Source organism: Elgaria multicarinata, chromosome 8 (genome assembly GCF_023053635.1).
Source record: "Elgaria multicarinata webbii isolate HBS135686 ecotype San Diego chromosome 8, rElgMul1.1.pri, whole genome shotgun sequence".
Classification (NCBI taxonomy): Eukaryota; Metazoa; Chordata; class Lepidosauria; order Squamata; family Anguidae; genus Elgaria; species Elgaria multicarinata.
In genome coordinates, this window is record NC_086178.1 from 102,652,894 (window position 1) to 102,680,155 (window position 27,262).

At 45.7% G+C, this 27,262-nt stretch overlaps 1 protein-coding gene across 1 annotated transcript in view; it reads left to right on the top strand.

The window, feature by feature from the left end:
- Positions 1-16,053: 16,053 nt before the first annotated feature.
- The window catches only part of LRIT1 (leucine rich repeat, Ig-like and transmembrane domains 1), a 28,162-nt gene continuing 16,953 nt past the window's right edge, over positions 16,054-27,262 (top strand). Inside the window, exon 1 of the mRNA XM_063131652.1 lies at positions 16,054-16,175. Within this exon, the coding sequence (XP_062987722.1) occupies positions 16,054-16,175 (122 nt within the window). The remainder of the gene's footprint in view (positions 16,176-27,262) is intronic.

Sequence of the window (27,262 nt, forward strand, 5' to 3'; positions counted from 1 at the left end):
TGTTCTAATGGCGCTGCTTCTCCTGCACACAGCAGAAGAGAGCAGCAATCCTGAGTTTAAAAAAAATGGAATTAATGAGGTTTTTTTTGTCATGCCAGGAAGGCCAGAAGGGGCGGGAGGCACGCGGGAGGCAGACGACGTCATGTGAGGGACCTGAGCAAGCTCCGTGAGTGCCCAGGAATGAGCGTGCAATAAAACGCTCGTCGGATGGAGCTTTTATTCTTGCTCCCTCTTAGCAGAGCAGCGGCATTAGACTGTTCTTGATGGCTCAAGGCTTTCTTCCATGGCCAGATCGACACCTCATGTCATATTATTTAATTTATTTATTTAATTTATTACATATTTATACTTCCCAACAGCCTAAGCTCTCTGGGCAGTTTATAACTACAACCATAAAATCCAGTTTAAAACTTTAAAATCACGTAAAACCAGAATAAATTACAGTCCAGGGAAGGCTTGTTTAAAAAGATATGTTTTTAGGAGGTGTTTAAAAGTTATTACATTTTCCGCCTCCTGAACTGCACGAGGGAGGGTTTTCCAGAGGGTGGGTGCCGCCTCAGAGAAGGCCCACCGTTGAGGTTCTTCATGGTGACATTCTCGTCGTGTCGGGATGATAAGCAGGGCCTCCTCTGAAGATCGTAAATGTTGCCTGGGAGTATATAAGGGAAGGTGGTCTGCTAGGTATCCTGGGGGGCTTCCACACACAGTCTTCGGGGTGCCCCGAAAGCACTTCAGGGCGCCCCGAAAGTCCTAGTGTAGCTACCTGGTCAGAAGAGACGGAGGAAGAGGCGGCGGCGGTGAAAAGTTCCCAGGGCTCGGCGGCTTCCTTGCCGCCGAGCCCAACTCCCCGCCGGCCTCCTGCTGCCGGCAAAAGAGCCACCCGGGTTGGAGAGCTCAGTGGAAGAAGGCGGGCTCTTCCGCTGAGCTCTCCAACCCGGGTGGCTCTTTTGCTGGCAGCAGGAGGCTGGCGGGGAGTTGGGCTCGGCGGCAAGGAAGCCACCGAGCCCTGGGAACTTTTCGCCGCTGCTGCTGCCGCCGCCTCTTCCTCCATCTCTTCTGACCAGGTAGCTACACTAGGACTTTCGGGGTGCCCTGAAGCACTTTCGGGGCACCCCGAAGACTGTGTGTGGAAGCCCCCTTGGTCCCAAGTTGTTCAGGGCAGGCCTATCCAGTGGGACTTTAGGATGTTTTAACAATTTATATTATGTTTTAATTCAGTTTTATGTATTTTGTAATTGATGCTGTTCCCCGCCTTGATCAGAATGGAGAGGTGGGTAAGAAATAATAATAATAATAATAATAATAATAATAATAATAATAATAATAATGCTATGCTACACTTGAAGATGGAAGCAAGGTCAAACTATACAGCAGGGGAGGGCATATTTGGAATTTTGTCCACAGTACTCTGAGAAAATGGCTGCCATGAGGTGCTTTGTGTATTCGAGACAGGGCTGCCATATCCAGTCATGGAATACTCATTTCCCAGAAACCAAACTGATGACATTAAGGGCTCCTCTAAATGAGCTATTTATAGTATGCTCAAGACTGGACACTCACAGAAGTTTCCTCCGGTGCCTCTCTCGTTCATTCTGTGGTGTAATGGAAAAAGGAAAAAAACTAGTAACAAAAAGACTCCCTTTCCATTTCACCATGAAAAGTGCCACCTTGTGGCTGTAGAAATGAAACCTACAGAACTCCTAGTTAAGGGGGTGGGGGAAGGAAAGGAAGTGCATGGAAAGGAGCACATAGTGATTGTGGGATGAAAACGGGAGCCGGAAAGCTGTGGTAAAGTTGTAGAAATAGTACAGAAATAGTAGAAACAGTAATTAGAAATTGTATAATAGTGTAGAAATAGTATAAAAGAAAAGGAACTTGTCCAAGAGCCAAAGTGCAAGGCTAAGGTGAGGTCTGAGCTCCCAAAACACAAAACTGCACTTTTGAACCCCAAAAATGGCACTGGATGACAACTCTTTACTTTGCAGCAAGTCAGCCTCCTAAATAATAATAATAATAATAATAATAATAATAATAATAATAATAATAATAAAAAAAATAATAATTCAGAAGGGGCAGGGAGCATGGTGTGTCCCAAGAGGGGAGTTTGTGAAGACTTTAGCCATGGCTAGACAAGGGGGTTTGAGGGTGACGATCTTGTGATTTTATGATCGCGAGATCGTCACCCTCATCTACACGCAGCGCACAATGTCCCAGGAGGAAGAGGACGTCGTGCCCACCATTTGTTGTTTTCATTCGGAGAAGAGCGCATGACCGCTCATGCGCAAAAGTTTAGTTTTTTCAAAAGTAAAAAATTTCTACACTTCCCCATCTCACCCTCGATGGTTACTTGCGAGGAGCCGGGACAACCCGTGACACCTGGCCACACGTTCCACGGTCTCAGGATCATTCCGAGACTGTGGAAAAAGCAGGGGGAAGGGTAGGGCGATATCCCGGGCCAAGGGAGGGATCATCCTTCCTGCTCCCAGGATGCCCTGTGTGTCATGTAGACACAGAGGGATGATCCCAGGGCGATCACCGGGATATCACCTGGTCTAGCCATGGCCTTTGACACTCATGGGCACCATGTTAGAGACACCAGCTGTATAGAACAGCCCTATGCACATGATCAATTCTCCATGTGATTACCATCCTGCAAAAGGAGAGCAGAGCCAGAATGCGCTCGCTGCCCCATTGCTCAGCGATGTACCTGTCACATGGCCCCACCCACCACCACATTTTGGAAGGGAAAATCTGTACTGGTGATGGTGGGGGGAGCATAGTATACTCATTTGGGCTTCCTGTGTGATACAGAACTATGCATGATCATGGGACTATGTTGCAGGTGTCACCTACATGAGTACAGCAGAGTCCCCTTACAGACCTTTTCCTCTGACCCATAGAGGGTGGCAGGGCAAAGCAACATGGGAGCATGACCTACGAGTGCATCCCCACTCTTCCCCCCACATGAGACGGTTGTTGTGTGAGGAATTGCATGCATGAATAATGGTTAATATCTATTCTGCTTGTGTGCTTCAATGAATTGATGACAAAGCTGATGTGTAATGAAGCAAGCACTGTTTCTGCTAAGCTGAGGTGACCCAGCGGGGCTTAAAGTAATACTATTATGGCTCAAATCAGAAGAGATTGATTCTGCATAAAGTAGCAGGTGGGAATAGTCTGGTGTCAACTAAAAATAAAAAGTACATGTCTAACAAACCAGGTGGCCTATTGTTTTACTTTCATTCTTTCTCCCACCCAGCCAATATATTTGCCTTAGGAAAAGGAAAGGAACCTCTCGTGCAAGCACTTGAGTCATTGCTGACTCCTAGAGGGACGCCTGCTTTCACTGACGTTTTCTTGGCAGACGTTGTAGTGGGGTGGGTTGCCATTACCTTCCCCAGTCGCAGTTACCTTTCCTCCAGCTAGCTGGGTACTCATTTTACCGACCTCGGAAGGATGGAAGGCTGAGTCAACCTGAGCCGGCTGCCTGAGAACCAGCTTCCGCTGGGATCGAACTCAGGCCGTGGGGAGAGTTTCGGCTGCAGTAACTGCCGCTTTACCACTCTGCGCCACACGAGGCTCGATACATTTGCCTTAGGCCTGTACAATTTAAAGAAAGCATGGCCACATTGTGTCCTAGAATTCTGCATCAGCTTTGTAATGGATACATATTATAATTCTTTAAGAGGACAACCTCTAAACACTTCTGCTCACTGCCACATCTACCACCATGAGAATGCACCCATACCTTGTTAAAATAAAGGCCGGAATTATCTATGGGTTTATTTATTTTATGATTGCATGCTTCCAGGCAATATACAACAAAAATAAACAGCCATACCAGAACAGAAACAAAGCCAATCTAAACCACAGTGGGCTGTATCCAGAGGTGGCATGTACACTTAGACAAGTCAGAGTGCCTTCCTTTTTTTTTTTACTGATCTCCCAACGCACTTAAGCATCCTGTCCCTTCCCATTGGAGCTATTTCTGAGAGCTGGGGGTACCTCCAAAGTAGAACAGGATATGGTATTGAGGTCTTCAGTAAGTAGGGTAGCTTAGTGAAGATGAGCAGGTGCAACTCCTTGCAAGAGAAGAAGTGCTTTCTGGGCTTAGGGTTTCCAACTGTCTTTTTCTTCTTTTTATAGGGGACAGTCCTCGATTTGAAGGGCTGTCAGAGGACTGTTTGGAAGGTGTCTTCTGTTTCAATGTCTGTCCAGTACATGTTGACGATAAAGAACTATCAGAAGGAAGAGTTGGAGCTTGAAGGAGCTCATTGATAGTTCACACCTGTACAGCAGACTGAGCAGGACAGACACAACGGTCACCTTGTCACAGTCTTCCACACTATGGTGAGATGTATTTTATTCCTGCTTAAATTTTAATGATTTTTTTTTTAAAAAATTGCATCTATACATATAAATTATCAGATGCCAATTTTATGCAAATCGCTATCCTTTTTCATCCTCTTTTTGGGTGATGCGTCTCCTCTTTTTTGGTGATTCACAAGTGGTCACCCTACTTGCTGCTGTGACAAAGTCACCATTGTATATAGCCCTATATCAAAAAATGTTTTACTTAAAACCAATCTAGGAGAAAATCTGCATCAAAATCAGTTTAAAAAACAGCACAGAATGAAGGATAAATATCCTCAGTTCAGTTAAGTGACCCTGAGAATTATTTTGTATGTCAAAGCAGGATGGTGAAGCTGATAGAGAGGACAGTGGAGCTACCTTTGGTATACTATGGGCATAGACCCCACAGGGAAATCCATGAGTTTTAGAAGCTATATGAGGCCAAGAATATCCCTGTGAGAGTGATATACAAGCCTCTTTTTTATATTATACCAAAAGAAGGAAAGGAAAAACTGAGTTGTTCTGCCTTTCCTCCTCCTCCTCATCTATCTAATATAATAAATTTGAATGACTCATTCAAAAACATCATGTGACTCAGCCCTTCCTGACCATACCATTTCAGATTGCAGATGGAAGATCACATATTGAAATGTTTTCCCCAAGGCTCCGCTAGTCCCAGACTACTGGGTGGAGGTCCAGGGCCCCATAGCCTGGGGGCAACCCAGATGCCCCCCCCCCCCAAACTCCAGGAAGGCAGTAGCAATGAACTATGGTGTAGAATCACAGTGCTGCACCAGCAGTCAAGACTCCAGCTGTACTCCATTTTAATTTAAACCATTTCCTCCCAAAGTCGGAGTGGCAGCAAGCTCAGCAAGCCCCATGATCCAAAAGATGGTATCTGATTGGCACAACTCACTGCCGTGCTCTCTCTGGGTGGGAATGATTTAAATTAAAACAGCACATGATTTGACCCTCATTTCTGGTTGGCACAATGCTTTCCTTTCCAGTGAGGGCCAACAGGTGGCAGCAATATAAGAACATAAGAAGAGCCATTCTCGATCAGACCATGGGTCCATCTAGTCCAGCATTCTGTTCACACAGTGGCCAACCAGCTGTTGACTGAAAACCCATAAGCAGCAGGATGCAAATGCAACAGCATCCTTCCACCCATGTTCCCCAGCTACTGGTGTACATAGGCTTACTGCCACTGATATTGGAGGTATCTGCTTTGTCAGCCAGCCAGGGAAGGAGCAGAACAGAGCCAACACCATGAAGCTAAAAAAGAAGAAGAAATTGGGAACCAGTGGGAGGAAGGGTGAGAGAAAAGCGGCCCTGATATCCTACAAACAGTAAAAACAAAATAAAGGGTGGCTAGGGTAATAGTTATACTAATTATTTTAAATTCTCTCTCTCTCTCTCTCTCTCTCTCTCTCTCTCTCTCTCTCTCTCTCTCTCTCTCTCTCTCTCTCTCATCTATCCATCCATCCATCCATCCATCCATCTTATTTCTATCTATGTAAACAGAAATACCGTATATCCCCCCATAGTGTGGAACACTATGGCTGTTTCTACATCAGCCTGAAAATCCGGGCTGGTTATGGACAAGTCCCTGTGCATCCATATGACACACAGGGACTCTCAGGGGCAAGGGTGGATGAGCGCGGGTTTCCCCAGGGATAAATAATGCCTGGGAAAATCTGATTCTTCCTGCGGTCTCAGAATCATCCCAAAACCACGGGAGGTGTGGGCGCCCATCCCAGCTTCTTCCCTCCTCCCCGTGAGTAGTGGGGGTCAGTAGAAGGAAGGAGCTGGGCCTGGAGGAATGAAGGGACATCGGTAGTGGTGGTGGTGGGAGTTGGGTTAGGGCTTTTTTTTCCACCTTCATTTTTGCTAGAGCACAAGTGTGATCCAGCTCTTCTTCTTTTAAATTTTTTTAAAAATGGTGGGCACAATGCCCGGGATGTCATGTGGCCATGTGAACACAGGGTGACAATCCCAGAAGCAGGTAAGTCCGGGATCGCCCCCTCTCCCTCCCTCTACACCTGTAGATGTAGAAAGGGCCTACAATGAAATGACCTCTGTGCTTGCCTGCCTGCCTGCCAGTTCAGCCTGCTGTTTAGGTGCTAACTGTGGATGAGCAACAGTTCTGATGGTTCTTTGTCCTTAATCCAGATTGGTCAGGTCAGTTCCTTCAAATAGAGGACTGCTTCTGTAAAAGAGGACACACAGGAGCACAGGTGGGCCCCGTTTTATGTATTATATTGTATTTAATGTTGTTCCTCACCTCGATCTAGAGGCAGGTAAGAAATTATATTATTATTATTATTATTATTATTATTATTATTATTATTATTATTAGGCCCGCCCCGATGGTGTTTTGGACAGTTGGTACCTGCCCAAGTATATCGGGTGCTGTCACTGGATTTGGGTGCGGATAGGATTTCCAAGCAGTGTCTCATTCAGGTACTGGACAGATTCAGATCTACTTAGCTTCCAGACTCTGCCCTGGGACAGGGCAAGAATTTGGCAGTGGGTACTGATGCACAAGAGCTCAGCTCTAGTCATCCACTGCAAAACTCTCTCAGTGCGTGATTTTTTATTTCTTGGGGTGCTGGTGCTTTTTCTGGATTATCATATTCAAAGGAGGGAAACAAAATCTTTTATTTTAAAAAAAAATACAAGAAAAATGGTGACTGGTGGTTTGTCTTGCTTTAAATCAGGTAATGCTCCAGTTGCACAAACCTCAAAGATACAGCCCTGATAGGCTTTAATATTCCATGCCAAAATACATCAGGGTTTCTTTTATTTCACCAGCGCACCTAGTAGTTCTACTTAATGACTTAAGTCTGATAGGTCTGGAGGAGCTTTCTTCATCAGCCTTAAGTGCAAAATCCAATTCCAAATGACATAATGTATTAACATGCTCTCAGGCTTGCATCAGTGGGGAGGATTTGCCACTTTCCAAGATGTGCCCTCTCAGAAGCTTTGGCATGATACATTTGACTAATGAAATCACTCGAGCAGCTGGCTGAGAAGTTCCCCTTTAAAAAAAGAAGAAAAGGTCTGGGTAACAAAATGGCAGAACCAAATAATTGTTACTTCTTCTGTTATGCTTATTTTGCGTTTTAACTAGTGTTAGGCAGGTGGTGTTTTTTTAAAGCAAATTTTCCAACTGCACAAATGCTCTGTCAGAGACACACACACCCTTTCCCTGCTCAAGCCAAACACATTATTTCTCTTTCATGACTGGACAGATTATCACCAACGCTAGTAGCACGTTAAACTTAAAGACAGATTGACAGGGCCATACGGATACCCAGGGAGGACGACAGACCAAGAGAAGCACACCACTGGTTGTCACCTACACCCCCAATTGAAACCTTTGCAATGGATCAACAGTGAACTCCAACCCATCATCAGCACAGACACTTCTCTCACACAAGCTTTGGGAGGCAGGCCAGTCCTGGCCTACAGACAATTACAGCATCAAGCGCTCTTTCACCTGCATCCTTATATAATTTGTGTTATATGCCATCCCTGACTTTGTCTATTGTTAAGTTCTTAATAAACACATACACATAACACGTGTCTAATTTTTTCACCACTTTTTTCAACAGCACATTATCAGATTTCCAACTGCACATTTCCCCCCACCCAACTGCACATTTTGTGTCCAACTGCACACTAACCCCCTCCCCCCTGGTTTTAGGTGACTGCTGGAGCTCTCATAGCCCACACTCCTCGCTATTGTACTACTGGAGATCAACTGCATTGTGGTCGCCATCAGGATTGTCCTTCTTAGCCAGGAGTTGTGTTCATGTGAGTTATGTTCTAAGTCTTATGGGCTGCTTACAGGTACAAAGGAATTTAGGAAGCTGCCTTACACTGAATCATATCCTTGGTTCATGTAGCCCAGTATTGTTGACACTAACTGGCAGTGGGTCTCTCCGGTTTTAGGGAGGAATTTTCCTGCCCTAACTGAAGATGCTGGGCATTGAACCTGGCCCGATGTACACCAAGCAGGATATAACACTTTAAAAATGGTATGAAAACTGTATATGTAATGTGTTCTGGGCCTGAACAGTTGTCATAACTGTTATAAACTGTTATAAGCAGTAGTGAAGATCTTGCCCCTGAGATCTCCTGCACACAACACAGGTGTTCTACCACTGAGCTATTGTCTCTCCCTGGTCTAGAATGTTTCCTTTAGGGACCCCTTGGTATTTGCCGCCTAGATAAAATAGCACATTTGTGGAGCACAGTGAAAATGGCCTCTAAAAATTGCCACCCTATTTGTTGATGGTGGAACTGACAGGGCCATTTAAACTAAGATTCTCCAGTTGAGGAGGGAGCAGATTTCTCCAGCTGGGTGTGTGTCAAAAAGTAAAAATTATCTGGAAATTGTTTTCAGAGATATATTAGGGCCCTAGCTAGACCTAAGGTTTATCCCTGGATCATCCAGGGGTCAAACCTGTTCATCTAGGTGACACACAGGGGATCCAGTGCTCAGGCAGGGGCGAACCCTGGATGATCCCAGGATAAACCTTAGGTCTAGCTGTGGCCTAACTCATTTAATACTGAATGAAAGCACCTTGTTAGGTGTGTGTGTGTTTGTGTGAAGATAGGTTTTCAGCAGGGGGGAAACTATCCCCCCCACTAAACTAACCATTGGACACTTCTCTCACACAACCCTTGGGAGGCAGACCAGTCCTGGCCTACAGACACACCTACTAATGTCATCACTCCTCTGCCCCAGCACGGTTTTTGCCTTTCTGACCTCTAATAAAGAAAATAGTAATATTTAGTTTAAGGTGAAAAAAAGAAGTCAGGGTCTGCATAATTTATGTGTATGTTCTAGCGGGTTCTCAATGCTGTGAGTACTAATAAAGCCAAATTGAGACCTTAAGTGTTTGTGTAAATTATAGGCAGGCAACCCAAGGCTCATGGGCCCTCAGCTGCACTTCAACTGGCCCATTAATGAAACCCACCCACTTTCTGCCACTGCTCAGTAGAACAGTCATCAGCTACATGGTGGAGATCAAGGATTTCTGGAACAGGGAGAGCCTTTTATCTTGCCTTCCCCAGTGATCCATGCAGGTTAGATAGCTGAAGCACCCATCTTGATCAGGAACGCAGTGGTGGGAAAAGAAGCCTTAACTTAAAGAGGCAAGATGGTTCTTTTCCTGCTTAAATAGCAGTGGGAAAACTGTGTGTGTAGTAGTGAATAAGTGTTTGAGTGAAAGGTCTTTTTCTCATGGCCTCATCCATCACCAGCCCTGCTCACTCATGTGACTCTTGAAGGTTTCCACGGCTTTAAATGGTTTTTGCAATTAAATAATGGCTATAAATTGCTATTAAATTAACATTAATTAAATTTTAGGGGCACACACACACACACACACTGACCTTTACAACTCATGGAGACATACAATATCAAGACATCTTTATAAATTACTTCCCATTTTTTCCTGTTTGCCAATTGAATCTGTTCTATGCAGCATCAGGGAAGGGTGTCAATAAGAAATCTGTCTTATATTTACAGGAAACAAACAGGACCAATATTAACTTTCCATGACAGAGATATTCAAAATCAATTAACCTGCTCTTATTTTTCAATCCTCAAGAGCAATTCTGTGGTTGCCATGACGACTCCTGAAGGTCTAGATACCTCTGCTTGCCAAACATACTATGTCACAATAACACCAATGTAATGAAAGTCATGTCATTGTGATTCTGCTATCCATTTTAAGACTTTGCCATATGGTACATTCATGCTCTAGTTTCCTCCAGGCTTGAATCTGGTAAGATGTTCTACATCAGGGATGGACAACCAAAATTGGGTGGATGGGGAGATGAACCCCCACTCAGCTCTCCAAGGTGCAAATGACATCAAAGGGTGTGTGGCTGCACCCCTGATGTCATTTGGTCCCATGTGGGTGCATCAGGAAGATATTTCTCCCAGTGCATCCCCTGGAAAAAGTCTTCACCCATAGGAGAAGGCTCACATACAGCAAAGCCACTTTGCTTCTCCCCATTGGGGAGAGGATGTGGGACAGGCAATTCTGTTGTGGCTGAGCTGGTAGATGGAGAATGCTCCATACATCAGCTCGGTCACAGTAGCTCTGCCCACATAGATTCTCCAATGGGAAAGCCATAGCATGGGTGGGTCGTCCACACACTCACATTCCCCACTGGAGGGATTCCTCCAGGAAGGGGAAGAATTCAGGAAGGCTCCATAGGCTGGATGGTGAAGCTCCATAGGGTGGAGGTTCCCCTTCCTTGCTGTACACTGAGCTTGCCCTTGAAAAGTGTTTGGCAAATCAGCTGGTACAGAATACTATCTGAACTTGATTGGAATATATAGCTTAATACGGATGAGGATTTATATGATTTATTTGATCAAATACAATCCATTTGCTCTACATGGGTTATCTATTTCTTACCAGTCTCAATTCGAGGTGCCTTTTTAATCATAGAAGCATGAACTGCCTTGGGACCTGGATATCTAAGGCACCACTTTCTTCCATGTGCTCTGAACATAAGAAAATAGAAGTGTCATGCTGGATCAGACCAAGGGTCCATCTAGTCCAGCACTCTGTTCACACAGTGGCCAACCAGCCATCGGCCAGGGATGAACAAGCAGGACACGGTGCAACAGCACCCTCCCACCCATGTTCCCTAGCAACAGGTGCACACAGGCTTACTGCCTCGAATACTGGAGATAGCACATCTGCCCAATTTACTTTGTTCTGTGGATGAATGGGATCTGTCAATTTTGGTCTCACCAAGATTGTTGCTTTTTTGAGCTTAAGCTTATTCCAGGATCAGCCTTTTGCAAGAGGAACAGACCTTTCAGAAGAGGAAGGGATCCACTCAATAAATAAATAATAATTAAAAAATCCCTCTGCCCAATTTTGGGGGATTCTCCCTTAACCCTGCACCCCACAGCTCACCCTGTTCAGCAAATCTCCTAACTTTCTGTGTAGCATTTTCAGGGGCTGGAGGGGCTGCCTTGAGAAGGAGGGGTTGATGAAGTCCACTTTCATCAGTGCAGTTGATCCAGCATATATATATATATATATATATATATAGAGAGAGAGAGAGAGAGAGAGAGAGAGAGAGAGAGAGAGAGAGAGAGAGAGAGAAACAACCCTATGTGGCAGCCTAAAATCCAGCCTTTTTTATAAGGCCTTTGAGTTAATTTGATTTAAGGCACAGTCTTATGCATGGCTGGCTGAGGAACGCTGGGAGTCATAGGGCTTTTTTTTAATGTCTAAGCTTGGTTGTGCCCTTAAATTCTGTTAGTTGTTTCTCTGAGTTTAATTTTTGTGTTTTAGCTGAGTCTTTGCATTTTTGTTATTGTTTTAATTCCTGCTAGTTCTGTTTATCAGTAGGTTCTCTGACAAGAATGACAGGATAGAACCTTTTAGAATGAATGAACAAATACACATTTCCTACATAAACTCCATAAAGGAACATAAGTGGATCCTATGATTTTTTTAAAAAAATTGTGACTTGTTCAGAACTTTGGCTATTGGGAAGTATAGAAATGTAATAAATGAAAAGAAAAATGAAAACGATCATTGGCAAATCCTTCACAGGCCATTCTTTATTTATATAAACAATTTCTGGACCACCTTTCAGCCACCAAAATAAGTTCAAGGTCAGTATATAAACCTAATAAAAATCCAATAAAAACCAGTCCATAAAACTGAGAGAAATTAAAACAAAGGCCATCTGCCAGCTAAACCCACATAACTATAATCAACTTTGAAATGCCCAGTTTTCTGATATATATATATATATATATATATATATATATATATATATATATATGCCAGGTTGGCCCTTTCATCCACAATTAAATCATGGATAATAGATGGACCAACCTGGCATTCAAAAGCAGCCCCACAAGAACAGAGGGTAGGTTGATAGGGAAACCCAAAACTCTTTGAATATGGGAAGGCCCAGAAGAGGGGACAGCTCTTATACATCTTACCATGGCCTTAGCTAGACCTAAGGTTTATCCCGGGGTCATCCCTGCCTGCTCCCGGGATCCCCTGTATGTCATTTACATGAACAGGGATGACCCCGGGACGATCCCGGGATAAACTTTAGGTCTAGCTAAGGCCTAAATGCTTCCCCACATCTGGCTAATCCATCCCCAGGATCATACTTCTCTCTGCCCATGACTACTGGGATAGATGCTCCCCATCCCACAGTCCCAGGAATTCCATTGCACAGGCACATACTAACCGGTTCGCTAATTAGAAAAAGTGCAGTCCAAGAAGGATGGAATAATGTGCAGCAGCGGATAACAGTATGTAACAATTGCTATCAGATTTTATAATTTATTCAGCATGAGAGTAATGTAAGATACAATTGGTGCAGAATCCATAAAGAGCAAAGAGCAATAAAGTGCAGCATTTGTTTAAGTGAATGCAGAATTCAGTCATATAAATATAGATTTCAATAAAGTGCAAAATCAGTGCTGTATAAACCAAAAATGACCTTTCTGCTTCGAAAGCTCTGTTAATACCATGACATCATTCCTGCAAAAATACCACAATAACCGATTATCCTTTCTCTGTCTCTCTCTCTATCAGGAACCACCCAAACTTCATCCTCCTGCCTCTCCTAAATACTAAAGAACATACATTATTCTTCCAGTTATTGTGTAAAGAACATATTTGGTGCTGCCCGTGCCCTTGTGCACATCCAGGGTGGTTACACCCAAAGGAGATAAATTGATTCTATGAGGAAATCCAAATTTCAAATTGGTAAGAAAATGTTTTTGTGGTGGTCATGGGTGGATAAAGCAGTATTTATCTTGGATCAACTGGTGGGGGCTGATGATGAATTTTAATTGTTCTTTTTTTGGTGGGTTCAATATGATTTGCCAGCTATGGCTGTCTGGAAATACCTGCAACTAAAACATTTGTTACTATCTAGTTTTAGCCCTGCAGCTTTTACAGTCTCCCTCACTATTGGAAGCACTTACTGAGGCCGATCAGGCAAATCAACTATGATCCATGTCTATAAATACTTATCATTGGTGAATAAATATGAGACACTGGATTTTAAGCAGGAATGGAATAGGGAATTGGATTGTCCCATGTTGCCTTATCAACGAATTAGGCATCTATATCTAATGCGTCTATATTTGAAGCATCCATGGATCTCAGGTTTCATCTTAATCATCAAAAACCTTTGTTTCTTGTCTGCTGGATGCAGCAGCATCACTTTAAAAAGGGTTTGTCTAAGTCAGCTAATTGTTGGAGGTGTAACACAGTTAATGCTTCTTTAAAATGTATGTTTTGGCAATGCCCAGTAAATGCCCCTTTTTTGGAAAAGGTAATTGGAACACACTCCCTGGTATTACTTATTTGGATATTTATTTATTTATTTAGAATATTTATATACCGCTCCCCATTGAAAAATTTCGGAGCGGTGTACAAGATAAAATGAAAATAAAAACTGAATAAATCAGTTAAAACAAAATTTAAAAGAAGCAAAAACAGATTCAAGGCTGCATATTAAGGAAAGGCTTCTTGGAATAAAGATGTTTTCAGGAGGCGCCGAAAGGAGTACAAGGTTGGCGCCTGCCTGACCTCCAGAGGCAGGGAATTCCACAGGAGGGGGGCCACCACGCTGAAGGCTCTTCCCCTGGTGGATTCCAATCCGAGGATGGATCTATGTGGAACCAACAGGAGCAGGCCCTCGGATGACTTCAGTGACGACCAGGCAGGTTGGTAAGGGAGAAGGCATTCTCTCAGGTCTACTTTTGTTGAAGTTAATATATAGTTATTAAAAACCTGTATTTTCACACACACACACACACACACACACACACACACACACACACACACACACGAATACATTGAAACTGATGTAGTCAAATCTATGTAGCTACATTTTTTTCTGTCTTACTTTTCTTTTGTTGAAATTTTGCAATAAAAATATGGTTTTTTTAAAGCAGCTAAGCCTGTGTGGCAACCCAGCAGCCTCAACAAACCTCCATGCATAACCAGGTTTCCTATTTCACAGAGAACAGACTTCTGTTTGAAGGCTGACCTGTCCAAGTCTGGTTTAAAAATAAAGAGCCATCAAAAGGACAAACTGGACTTTGAAGTTGCCCATCAACAGCACCTGGACAGCAGTGAACAAGGCACACATGACACCAGGTCACAGTCTTCCACACTATGGTTAGACGTCCTTTATGGCTATTTAAATTATAATAATTATTTCTAAATTTGAATCTATACATATGCATTAGCATATGCATATTTTATGCAAATCAGCACCCTCTTTTGTACTCTTTGTTGGTAGTTCATAAGTGGCCACCCTATGTGGGTGTAGGAGTACTGCTGGCATTAGGCTGCAAAATAGGGTGTTCCAGTGGTGTGGTGTGGATTGTCTTGGATCTCCTGGATCCAAAGCTCTCATGCTTCTTTGGGAGGTTCCAGGATTGGGCCTGTTAACTATGCCAGTCTGGAGTTGATGTAGTTTGTTTTACTTCCATTGAAACCAATAGGGGATTTTTTTTAAAAAATGCCAGAGAAATAAAAAAAAATTCCCCACCAATTGCCTCGGCCAGAGTGAGCCAGCAGGTCTTTGCAAGTGGAGTATTTCCCATCACTTCACTCTCCCCCACCCTTGCATAAGATTGCTCTGATAGACAAGATTTAAACCAGAGATTTTCAAGCTCACAAGTTGCAGCTCATATCCGGGCGAAGTATAAAGTGTTGGTTATCACCTTTAAAGCCCTACATGGTTTGGGTCCAGGCTACCTGCAGGATCACCTTCTCCTGTACAATCTGCCCTGCACACTCAGGTCCTCTGGGAAGAATCTACTTCAGTCAGTCAAAGTTAGGCTGACAAGTATTACCCAGAGGGCCTTCTCCTCCGCTGCTCCCAGACAGTAGAATGGCCTGCCGGAGAAGACTCGTCAACTTGACAATCTATTAGCATTCAAGAAAGCTATCGAGACTGATCTCTTCCGGCAGGCCTATCCAGTGGGATTTTAGGAAGTTTTTACAATGTTTTTAGGATGTTTTAACAATGTATATTATGTTCTTAATTCAGTTTTATATAGTTTATATTTACCGTTGTTCCCCGCCTCAATCAAAATGGAGAGGCGGGTAAGAAATAATAATAATAATAATAATAATAATAATAATAATAATAATAATAATAATTTCTTAATTACTCATTTATGTGAAAAATCTGCAAGTTGTTTTGCATTGGGCCAAGATTGAGACCATGTTAAGGCTAGACTACGGACATTTTCTCTCTCTGTCATCGGCTTTGGAAAGAAAATGCTCCAAACTAGAGCAATATGATGAGAATGCAATGATCTCTCCATTACAATAAGCTTCTAAAAAGAACGATGTTTTAAAATTGTCTCCATTGCGCGATTCCAATTCGTGCATCATGGTGAGCCATTTGATATCGGGGGAAGCAGAACGAGACCTCTCTGTGGTTCCAGGAAGCATAAGCACCTACATGAAAATAACCCCATCCTTAATCCCCTGCCTATCCGTTTTTATCTGATGGCTTCAGTGCGGGCTGGAAGATCACTGTGTGACAGAAGACGAAGGCACGTTAACAAGATGTGACCGGTCCCATGGATCAAACAATAGAGAACAACCTCCTCTACTTTGTCTAGGATCCTGGTGCCATTCTCATGTCCCGGTAGCAATGTGGGTCACGGTGGGCTTGGTTTGTTGCCTAATGTTTGGGGGGCTGCCGTTGGCTCTCTGTTCTTGCCCTTCGCAATGTAGCTGCTCTTTCCACAGTATCAGTGAAGGAACAAAAGCAAGGTAAGTTTGCAACTGTTGGGTTTTTAAAAATTATTTCTCAATGGGTTCAAAGCATCATTTGGTGGAGTTTTTTTTAAAAGTACATGTCTAGTGTACTGCCTGAGCAGAAACCTCAAGTAGACATTGGTTGCTCCATGGCTCTTCGTTGCAAATGCTATTTTCTCAATCACTTTGTACTACGGCTTTATGTGCTGTAGGATTAGCTGCAGAGCAAACTGTAATCTGATTTCAGAGACGGCATTTGATGATTTTCTATACCAAGGCAGAAGCAATGTAATTAACATTAGTACAATGTTGGGGGTGCGGACTTAAATTGAGCTTTTGAAAAATGTATGCAAAGGAAATAAGCTTTTAAAAGCTATGTTGGACTGCGACAAAACATAATTCTGGACTTTTTTAAAGGTTTAAACACTAGTTATATATTTTATTTTGTTACTGGTCTTCTAGATGAATATTTTTTTTAAAAAAAACAAACAAACTATGGCATGATGTTTATTCCAAGCATTTAAGAATTATTTCAATTCAGTATAAAAAGAACAGAAATATGTCTTCATTTTCCCCAGTAGGGCTTACATATAGTTCATACAAAATATTTTACTGAAAATATTTGCAAGCATAGAACAAGACTGGATGTGTTTTAGTGGGCAGTCGGACAGATTTGTGGGACAGCAACATTCCTTGTTGATTTTCACTTGTACGCTTAGTTTCGTACCCTACCAATCTTTTTAACAGCCCCTGTAAGGCTGCTTAGAATTGTTATTTCCGAATTGCAAGTGGATTTCTTAGCGTGATAAATAATGGTTTGCTTAAGGCTGCCTGGTGTGTTGAAATAATGTTTGATTGAATGAGCAATTTCCTCGCTAATAGTCTCTATATGCACGCACAGCTACACACACACACACACACACACACACGTGTCATATGTGTCTGGCGTGTGCAGCAGATTTTTAGTCCAATAATAAAAATGAAAGAAATCACAGATCTTCAATTGTCGCATGTAATGTGGATCTTTGGCAACTCACTAAAAAATGACGTTTGTTTGCTGTAAAATACAAATGCTATAAGAGTATTATCAACCAGGGCTGCGTTTCTGGTAAATAAGCCACTGGCTTATGTAAATGTTCTGTAGCTACTGTTCAAGGAACTAAAATCTAGTTCCCATGCAGATCCTTTATCGAGCCTTTGGGGTGACTAGAATATTATAAGCAAGACGTAGAATAATGGAGTTAAATGGATTCAAAACAGTAGGACGTTCTTCCTAAAGTTAGGCAGACACTGGAGAAAGCTGCTTCAAGATGTCTTTGTCCAACAATGGACACACATTTTATAGTACTGTGTTTCAGCGCCAGGCGTTAGAAAAGGTCTTACCAACTCTAGCAGTTTATTATATATGAATGCCTAGGACAGCCTCTCTCAACCGGGCAGTCTTCCAGATGTGATGGACAGCAACTCCCATCACCCCCTTGGCCATGTTGGCTGGGGATGATGGGAGTCGCTGCCCCAGGTGATGACTGTTCCACACTGAAAACACAGTCTCACTGCAACAGTGTCCTCAAATGGAGCCCTTCATTTCTCCCCACTAGGAATGGATGACAACGGTTCATTTATGTGGGAGAAAGTAAACGGGAGCAATCAGGGACACCTTTGGGATGAAGCTGAGCTTGATCCCTGCCCTAGGGGCCCCCAACCATTGAGACTCAATTCTGCTTTTATCTGCACAATAAGCTCATAGTGGATACTGGTTCTTGGAATGTCAGGCTGTTGGGAACTGCTTTTGTAATTTTGGTATCTCAAAAAGACTGGAACGAAATATTTTGAATCCATTAATTAAATAATACAGATGAAAGAGTTTATAAACTTTCTACATGCTAAAATAAGCAGCTATGAATCCTGTTGAAATGCTATTCAATATAATAGAAGAATCCACAGAAACATGACTGAAACAGCAAGAGCTGATGGAATATATACATTAGGGATGTGCTCCGCTTCTCTTTGGTTCAGAGAAGCAGGAGCGAGGTGGCCTAATTCACCTCCGGAAAAGGCAGAGGCGAAGAGAGCCAGGGGGGCTGCGGATTGAGGCGAAGAGGATCGCCTCAATCCAGAGCTTCGCCTGCAGGTAAGTGGGGGGGAGGGGGACTCATCTGGCACTGCCGGCGCCGCCATCCATGCGGCGGCGGCAGCAGCGCAAGGTAAGGGAGCAGGGAGGAGGGACACTTACCTTCCTCCATCGCGGGCTTCAATTGAGGCCCTGGTTGAAGCCGGAAGTGAAGGCTGAGGCCTCTTCCGGCTTCAACCGGGGCCTCAATTGAAGCCCGCGATGGAAGAAGGTGAGGGGGCGGGGGCAGAGGCGGGGGCCTGGCCTACCTGGCGCCGCCGGTGCCACCATCCATGCAGCAGCACCGGCGGCGCCAGGTAAGGGAGCAGGGAGGAGGGACGCTTACCTTCCTCCATCGCAAGCTTCAATTGAGGCCCCGGTTGAAGCCGGAAGTGAAGGCCAAGGCCTCTTCTGGCTTCAACTGGGGCCTCAATTAAAGCCCGCGATGGAGGAAGGTAAGGGGGCGGGGGCAGGGGCGGGGGCCTGGCCTACCTGGCGCCGCTGGCGCCGCAATCCATGTGGCACCAGCGGCAGCGGCGCCAGGTAAGGGAGCAGGGAGGAAGGACGCTTACCTTCCTCCATTGCGGGCTTCAATTGAGGCCCCGTTTGAAGCCGGAAGTGAAGGCAGAGGCCTCTTCTGGCTTCAACCGGGGCCTCAATTGAAGCCCGCAACAGAGGAAGGTAAGGGAGCGGGGTGGGTGGGTGGCTAATCTTGCGCCGCCGCCGTCCATATAGTGACGGCGGCAAAGCCAGATCTCGCTCTGCAGAGCGGATTTTCCGGATCGGGCCATGAAGCAGATTGGGGGGTCTGTGCACACCCCTAATATATATATATATATATATATATATATATATATATATATATATATACACACATACACACACACACACACACACACACACACACACACACACACATATATATATCAGCAACAGTTGTCAAAAGCTCTTTTACATAAAAAATGTATTGACCTGGCAGCAGAAAGGAAGGAAGTGGCTTGACAGATCTGCATAGGCAAGATGGGGGCCACCCCAGGAGAGACCCTGGTCTGTGACCCGACCAATGATACATTCAAAGAAGGGAACACAGAGCAAAGAATTATATAAATTGAGAGGTTCAGAATCCTTTAAGTGAGTGTAAACAACTGTTATCAGGATTTCTTAAGGCAATGGTTTCATGTATTATTTATTTATTTATTTAGAATATTTATATACTGCTCCCCATTGGAAATTTTTGGAGCGGTGTATAAGGTAAAAATGAAAATAAAAACAGAATAAAACAGTTAAAACAAAATTTAAAAAGAAGCAAACAACAACAACAACACAGAAATCCAAGGCTGCATGTTAAAGAAAGGCTTCTTGGAATAAAGATGTTTTCAGGAGGTGCCGAAAGGAGTACAAAGTTGGAGCCTGCCTGACCTCCAGAGGCAGGGAATTCCACAGGAGGGGCGCCACCACGCTGAAGGCTCTTCCCCTGGTGGATTCCAATCGGAGGATGGATCTAGGTGGAACCACCAGGAGCAGGCCCTCAGATGACCTCAGTGGTAAGGGAGAAGGCGCTCTCTCAGGTATCCTGGTCCCAAGTTGTTTAGGGCTTTGTACACAAGTACAAGAACCTTAAACCTGGCCCGGTAGCGAATAGGCAGCCAGTGCAGTTCCCTCAGCAGAGGAGTTACATGCTGGAAAGGGGCAGCTCCAGACAACAGCCGAGCTGCAGCATTCTGCACTAGCTCCAGCTTCCAGAGCAGCTTCAAGGGCAGCCCCACATAGAGCGCGTTGCAGTAATCCAATCTTGAGGTTACCAATGCCTGTACCACCGTGGTCAAGCTATCCCTGTCCAGGAGAGGCCGTAGTTGGCGAACCAACCGAAGATGGTAAAAGGCACTCCGAGCCGTGGCGGCTACTTGAGCCTCCAACGACAGAAATGGGTCTAAGAGTACCCCCAAACTACGAACCTGTTCTTTCAGAGGCAGAGTAACCCCATCCAGAACAGGCAATGAGCCTGTCTCCCGGACTCGGGAACCACTCACCCACAGGGCTTCTGTCTTGCCAGGATTCAGTCTCAGTTTATTGGCCCTCATCCAGCCCATTACTGAGTCTAGGCACTGGTCCAGGACTTGTACAGCCTCACCTGATTCAGTTGTCACAGGGAGACAGAGCTGCGTGTCATCAGCGTATTGATGGCATTTAGCTCCAAATCCCCTAATGACCGCTCCCAACGGCTTCATATAGATGTTAAATAACATTGGGGACAAGATGGTGCCCTGCGGCACTCCATAGCTCAATTGCCAGGAGGCTGAGGAGTGGTCACCCAATGCTACTCTCTGAAAACGACCCCGTAGGTAGGACCGGAACCACTGTAACACAGTGCTTCCGATGCCCATCCCACGGAGTCGATCCAGGAGGATACCATGGTCAATGGTATCAAAAGCCGCCGAGAGATCAAGCAGGATTAACAGGGTTGCATTCCCCCTGTCCCTCTCTCGATAAAGGTCATCCATCAGGGCGACCAAGGCTGATTCAGTCCTGTAACCAGATCGGAACCCAGACTGGAATGGATCTAGATAATCAGTATCCTCCAAGAGTGCCTGCAGTTGCTCCGCCACAACCCTCTCAAGTACCTTCCCTAAAAAAGGAGTGTTAGCAACTGGGCGGTAGTTGCCTAATACCATCGGATCCAGGGTGGGCTTCTTCAGGAGTGGTCGCACTACTGCCTCCTTAAGGACAGCAGGGACCACCCCTTCCCGGAGGGAAGCATTTATCACCCCTTGGACCCACCCAGTCAGACCCCCTCGGCTTGCTTTTATAAGCCAGGAGGGACAGGGATCGAGAGGGCAAGTGGTCGGTCGCACTGCTGCAAGCACCTTGTCCACATCATCAGGCCGCAATAACTGGAACTGATCCCACAAAATTGGGCAGATGGTGGCATCGGACACCTCAACTGGAGCTGCACTAAAAACAACGTCAAGCTCGCTGCGGAGAGAAGCGATCTTGTCCTCAAAGTGTGATGCAAAAAGGTCACAGCGGGTCCTTGACGGAGCCAGGGCCCCATTTGCTGGGGAGGATGTTAGCAGCCCCCGGACCACCCGGAAGAGCTCCACTGGACGGCTACTCGAGGACGCAATGCAGGCAGCAAAATAAGCCTTCTTTGCTGCACACACTGCCACGCAATAGGCACGATTATGCGCTCTACAGCGTGCTCGGTCATCTTCGCTTCGAGTCTTGCGCCATTTGCGCTCCAGCCGACGTCCAGCCTCATTGACCGCAACTCCTTAGTATACCAAGGAGCAGAGCAGGCTCTACAGGACCGGAGAGGACACTCAGGTGCAATCAAGTCGATGGCCCTCCGCATCTCACCATTCCACAGTGAGGCTAGGGCCTCGGCTGGATCACCATCTCTCTCCACTGGAAAATCCCCAAGAGCATTCAGAAATCCATTGGATTCCATCATTCTCCTGGGGCGGACCATCCGAATGGGTCCCTCACCCTTGCAGGAGGGTAGTAACGCCGTGAGTTCAAATCTCACCAAGAAATGGTCTGACCATGACAATGGGGTTACTTGGACCCCACCCCCCAATCTTCAGACTACCCATCTCACAGCTTGGAGCAAAAACCAAATCAAGGGAATGCCCTGCTTTATGTGTTGGGCCAATGACAAACTGAGACAGCCCAATGGTTGTCATGGAGGCCATAAAGTCCCGAGCCAGAGCCCCAGAGACAGCCTCAGCATGAAAGTTGAAGTCGCCCAGAACCACCGTCCTGGGTTCCTCCAACACCACACTCGAGACTGCCTCCGCCAGCTCAGTCAGGGAGGATGCCGGGCAGCAGGGTGGGCGGTATACCAGCAGCATCCCCAATCTGTCTCTCTGGCCCAACACCAGGTGCAAACCCTCAAGGCCTGCTCCAAGATGGAGTGGTTTCCTGGTGATAGAGATGGAAGATCTATGAATCACGGCGACCCCCCCCACCCCGTCCCTCCAATCTATGTTGGTGCTGCACTGAGTACCCGGATGGGCAGAGATGAGTCAGATCAACCCCACCCAGCTCACCCACCCAAGTCTCAGTAATGCACGCCAGGTCAGCCCTCTCATCCAGGATTAAATCATGAATAAGAGAGGTCTTATTGCGGACTGACCTGGCATTAAGGAGTAGCACCACAAGGAAGGAGGGCTCAGTGGATGAGCTACCAGGTACATGAGAACTAGAGGAGGAGGGTAGAAGGGGAACAGTGTGAAGACACCTGAAACCTGTTCTACGCTGATGTTGCAACCCCTTCCTCCTGCCATATCTCCTTCTGCCCCAAATCACTGGAATAGTGGCTCCCCCTCCATGTGTCCCTGAATCACGGCTTCCCCAAAACATCTTTAGCTACACCACCTATGCACTCACTCACCATTCAAACCCACACTCAGTCATACAAACAACACAGTCACATTTCTTACTTGTGGTAACCAGCCACTGGTCACAGATGGACATCAGGCTACTACCAACTAAGTGATAAAGTGCTTTCCCCCGCCCCCACAATCTCCCTATCTTAGTAACTGCTAATTCTACTACTACCTGATGTGTGGCCACACTCCTCCCCCTCTCACACAGGGGAGCCTCCTGCTTCAAGTACCACAGCCTCTCACGTTGGGCAGATGAAGCAGCTATAATTGGTGAAGCCCCCAACCTCTGCCTCTCACTCAGGGTGGGGAGGACACAAGAAGTAATTATATCACTTCCCATGAGATCCCTGCTCTCACTCAGGGAAACTCTTCTCACACAACCGAGGTAATGTTTCAAAGAAGCAGCGAGTTGACAGCCCAGGGGAAGAGAGAGAAAAAGAGAATCACCCTCACGGCATCCCAAAGGGGCAAACCAAAGGGGCGCACCCCCTTTGGGGACGCCCTGACCAGGGCGGCCTGCCGCCTCGTGGCAGGGCAGTTCTTATGGTCTTCAAGCCTCAAGGTCTGAACAGGCTTGGAGACAGCACTCTTCTGCCAATTGGCTGGAGAGAACCTTGGCAGTTGGCTCCACTCAGCAATCAATGGAACTGGGAGGTGGGCGGGGCAGTGGCACAAGCAGCAGGCTGCTGTGGATGGTAGAGCAGTCCTATCCCCCAGTTCTCTTCTCTCACCAGCTCTGAAGTCTTCCCAGCCTCGTGGCAGGGCAGTTCTTATGGTCTTCAAGCCTCAAGGTCTCAACAGGCTTGGAGACAGCAATCTTCTGCCAATGTACTGGGGCATCTTGGGATTCCTTGGAAGCTTAGCAGCGGTTCCCTAATGGCAGTCCAGGTTCCCAGGAAAAAACCCTACTGTCAATGTTCTCCCACAGTGTGCAGCTACGTAAGTGCATTAAAGATATTGCAGGGTACACTCTCAATTTACATAAGACAAGGTCTGGTCAGTGGCCCATGTGAACTCAGTCTGGGCCCAAGAAACAGCCCTAGAACTTTCTGCAGTGCACAGGAGTTCTGCGGCATACAGGTTTATGTGGAAAGTGATCCCTAAATGTGGACATATTAAAGAAGACTAGCTAGTTTATTTTCCCCAGCATTATAGGGATAATAGGCAGGAGCCAGCAAAATGTAAATACTTTGAACTTCTATTGATTCTAGTGTATGGTGCATGCGTATAAGTTTGTGATCCAAAGCATACGTACTTGCATTTCAATAGGAATGATTTCCAAGCAAACATGGCTAAGCTTGGATTTCCTATCTCTCCCTTTGGGAACCGAGGGGATAAAAATAAATAAGTGCTTAGCTTGAACTGAGTTGTGCCACGGTTGGCAGCAGAGGTTGGCACTGTTGGGCCCAGGCTGAGGCCCACACCTCAGCAGGGGCTCCATTGCTAACTTCAGAACTCCCTGACCCTGTTTGATGCGCCTCCTGCCAATGCCATTGCCACCTGTTCACCTAATCTGCCCCGTCTGGCCAGAGGGAGAATCCCTGCAAACAATGTGAACCAGCAGGAGGAACAGCTGCAGCGGAGGACTCCTTGCTTGTCTTCTCTTTCTGTCTGGGCAGAAGTAGGAATAATGACCACCAGCAGCAAGCGAGCCAGTGGATGCGGCAAGAAGGAAGGGAGGGCAACTTGCCCGAGTAACCCACCCACCCCAAACTGGAACTAGCACTGGGCTGTAGCCAATAATTTCACCTTTGGTTTTCCAAAGGTTTAGCTGCATTAGTTTCTATTTTGCAAAAACAAGGAGACCTGTGACCGTTTAAAAATGAAAGCAAATTTATCATAGCATAATTTTTCATGGGACAGATGCATAAAATGTCATCTCTTGAACTGATGGGTTCCGTCCAAAATGGCCCTACGTACTAGACTGACTGCCCAAAGGCACAAATTGATTTCTTTTAAAAAGGGTGACTTTTGGATCTGTGCTGCTTACATTGGCATAGCTATTGGGAGGTATAAAAAGAAAGTGCAATAAACATTCCTAAAACCACACTGCTTTTGTGTGTTTTGAGTAGTCACTCCAGGAGCACAGCACTTAGCCAGGTTTGGTTTCCTTGGAAAGAAGGTCACTGGATGCATATTGGCGTTTAGTATTTATTTACAAAGATACAGATTGTGTGCAGGTGGACGCTTCGCTTAAAGAGGCCTTCCTCAACCTGGTACCTTCCAGATGTCTTGGGCTACAACTCCCATCAACAGGCTGGCTTAAATACTCCAAGAGACAGCCTGAAGTCCACTGCTCATGCATCAGATCTCTATTTTTCCATGGCGATGTATTGTGTGTACTTAGGGATGTACGGATTTTGTAAAATCTGTTCCATTTGCATTTCATGGATTGTCAGGCACCTTTCGTTCTGTCATTCGCTGCTCATCAATGGAATTGTGGGTTTGTTTTTTTAGTTTCTGAGTTTGCGCAAATTTGTACTTCACCAAATTCATACATCAATTGCAAAAAATGTGCAAATGCCCCCCCCCCCCCCAAATCTACAAATCCTCCCCAAATGCACATCTTCACAATTTAGCTTATGGGGAAAATGTTCATTTTCAGCCATTTTTTTAAAAATGGTGTATTTTTCTATTACTAAATTTGTGCAAAATTCTGGAAAATTAGAAAAATGGCCTGCAAGTCCACAGCATTCACCCAACTGGGGAAATGCCAGTCAGGAGCAGAATCTGCAGGTTGGATTCATAAAAATCCAAATTTATTAGATTCCATTGTGGATTTCTCTGATAACCTTACCTGTACTTGACATTAAAAAATGATGTGCCTGATCAGACCTGACCTGATGAATGCTTTGACCATTAACCCTCTCTTATTCAACCTCACCTCTCTCTCTCTCTCTCTCTCTCTCTCTCTCTCACACACACACACACACACACACACACACAGAGAGAGACTTGCAACCTTAGTGAGAATCTTGACTCCTTGAAATCTCTTCCCCTCTTCAAGATCTCCCCACAAAGTTATATCCCTCATGTTAAAATTCAATGTTCACCCTGTTACCTCCAGTCAAAGGATCTAGATAGGAAGACTGGGAAAATTCTGAAGAGCCATAGCTAGTTGGGGAAGGCAATAGTGGTCTAGATCAGGGCTAGAGGACCTCAGGCCTGGGGGCCAAATCCGGCCTGCTGGGGCTCCCCAGGTAGATATGCTCCCTTCCCCTGACCCCACCCCATTTCCCTGCTTACCATTCATTTGGCAGTTTCTCGTGTTTTGGGCGGCTTTCTCCCATTCTAAAAGGCTGAAATGCTTCTCCTCAGGCTGAGTTGCTGACAATAAGCACTTTAAGCTGGAAGATGCTGGTATTTTTGTTTACCCGTTTGCCATTGACCCTGCCCTTTTGCACCACTCATCATTGGACTGTAACTCCTGAGGGATTCCCCAAAACTGAATTCACTCCTTGGGCTGAAAGCAGTTTAACACCCTTGGTTCAGGTGGACCAATTATCTAACTTGGGGCCTTGCTAGACCTACCAGATAATCTGTGTGGGAGGAGGGGCCAGGCTGTGCTAGAAGTAGCACGGATGTCCACACGTAAGACATCCTCCATTTTTTTCTCCTGTAAAGGGCCATGTGCGCAGGAGCGCACCAACGGAACAGCAAGTATTTTTTTTAAAAAATAAAGGGTTCCCCGCTCCCCCTGCCCCTGATTTCCCCCCACAATGCCTGATGCCCTCCTGCCCGCTCGCTCGCCCATCCCCCGTTGCCACCGCTCACCATGCCTGTCCCCCGTCCCCACTTGACATGCCCATCCCCCATCCCCACTCGCCATGCCTGTCCCCCGTCCGCCATGCCTGTCCCTGTTCTTCTCCCCCCCTCTCTCCTGCTGGGTCCTCTCTTTCCCCCAGCCCCCATCTCCCCCCCGTGATCCCCCCCTGGCCTGATGGGCACAGTGCTCCTATAGAATGCTGTGCCGAGTGCGTGGCTTCTCCCAGCTACTCGCAAGTAAGCGAGCAGCTGGGAAAAGCCACAGACCCTGCTAGACCTTCCGCAGCCCCGGCTTCAGTCCAGGGCTGCGGAAAAGCCGGGCCATAAGCGGATCCGCTTATCCCGGGTCAAGGGAGGACTTAGCCCAGCCTGACCCCGGGATCCCCTGTGCGTCATCTGGATGCACAGCAGCGAGACCGGGCCTCACACCGCGCTAACTCCTCATCTAGCAACGGCCTTGGACACACTTTGCTTTGTATTCTCAGTAGCTTGCAAAGGTCACTGACTCCACAAACCATTATAAAATTGTGGCCTTTGGTATTAACCCCTCTCCTCAACACCCCAGAAATAATTGAAAAGGGAAGAGTCAGACTGGGTTCAGACAGCATGATAGGTTGAGTATGGCTTGAGTATGGCTTGTCCTTGAACCATGGTTTGTTGTTGAACTGTGGGTTATTGTGCTGTCTGAACCCAGCCATGCTAACAAACTATGGTTTGGTATCAAGCTAGCTTCAAACCATGAAGAGAACCCATGGTTTGTTTTTGGGTTATGAACTGTGGGTTGTTTATGGTTAACAAACCATGGTTTGTTATTGCAGATAGTTTCAGACAGCACAATA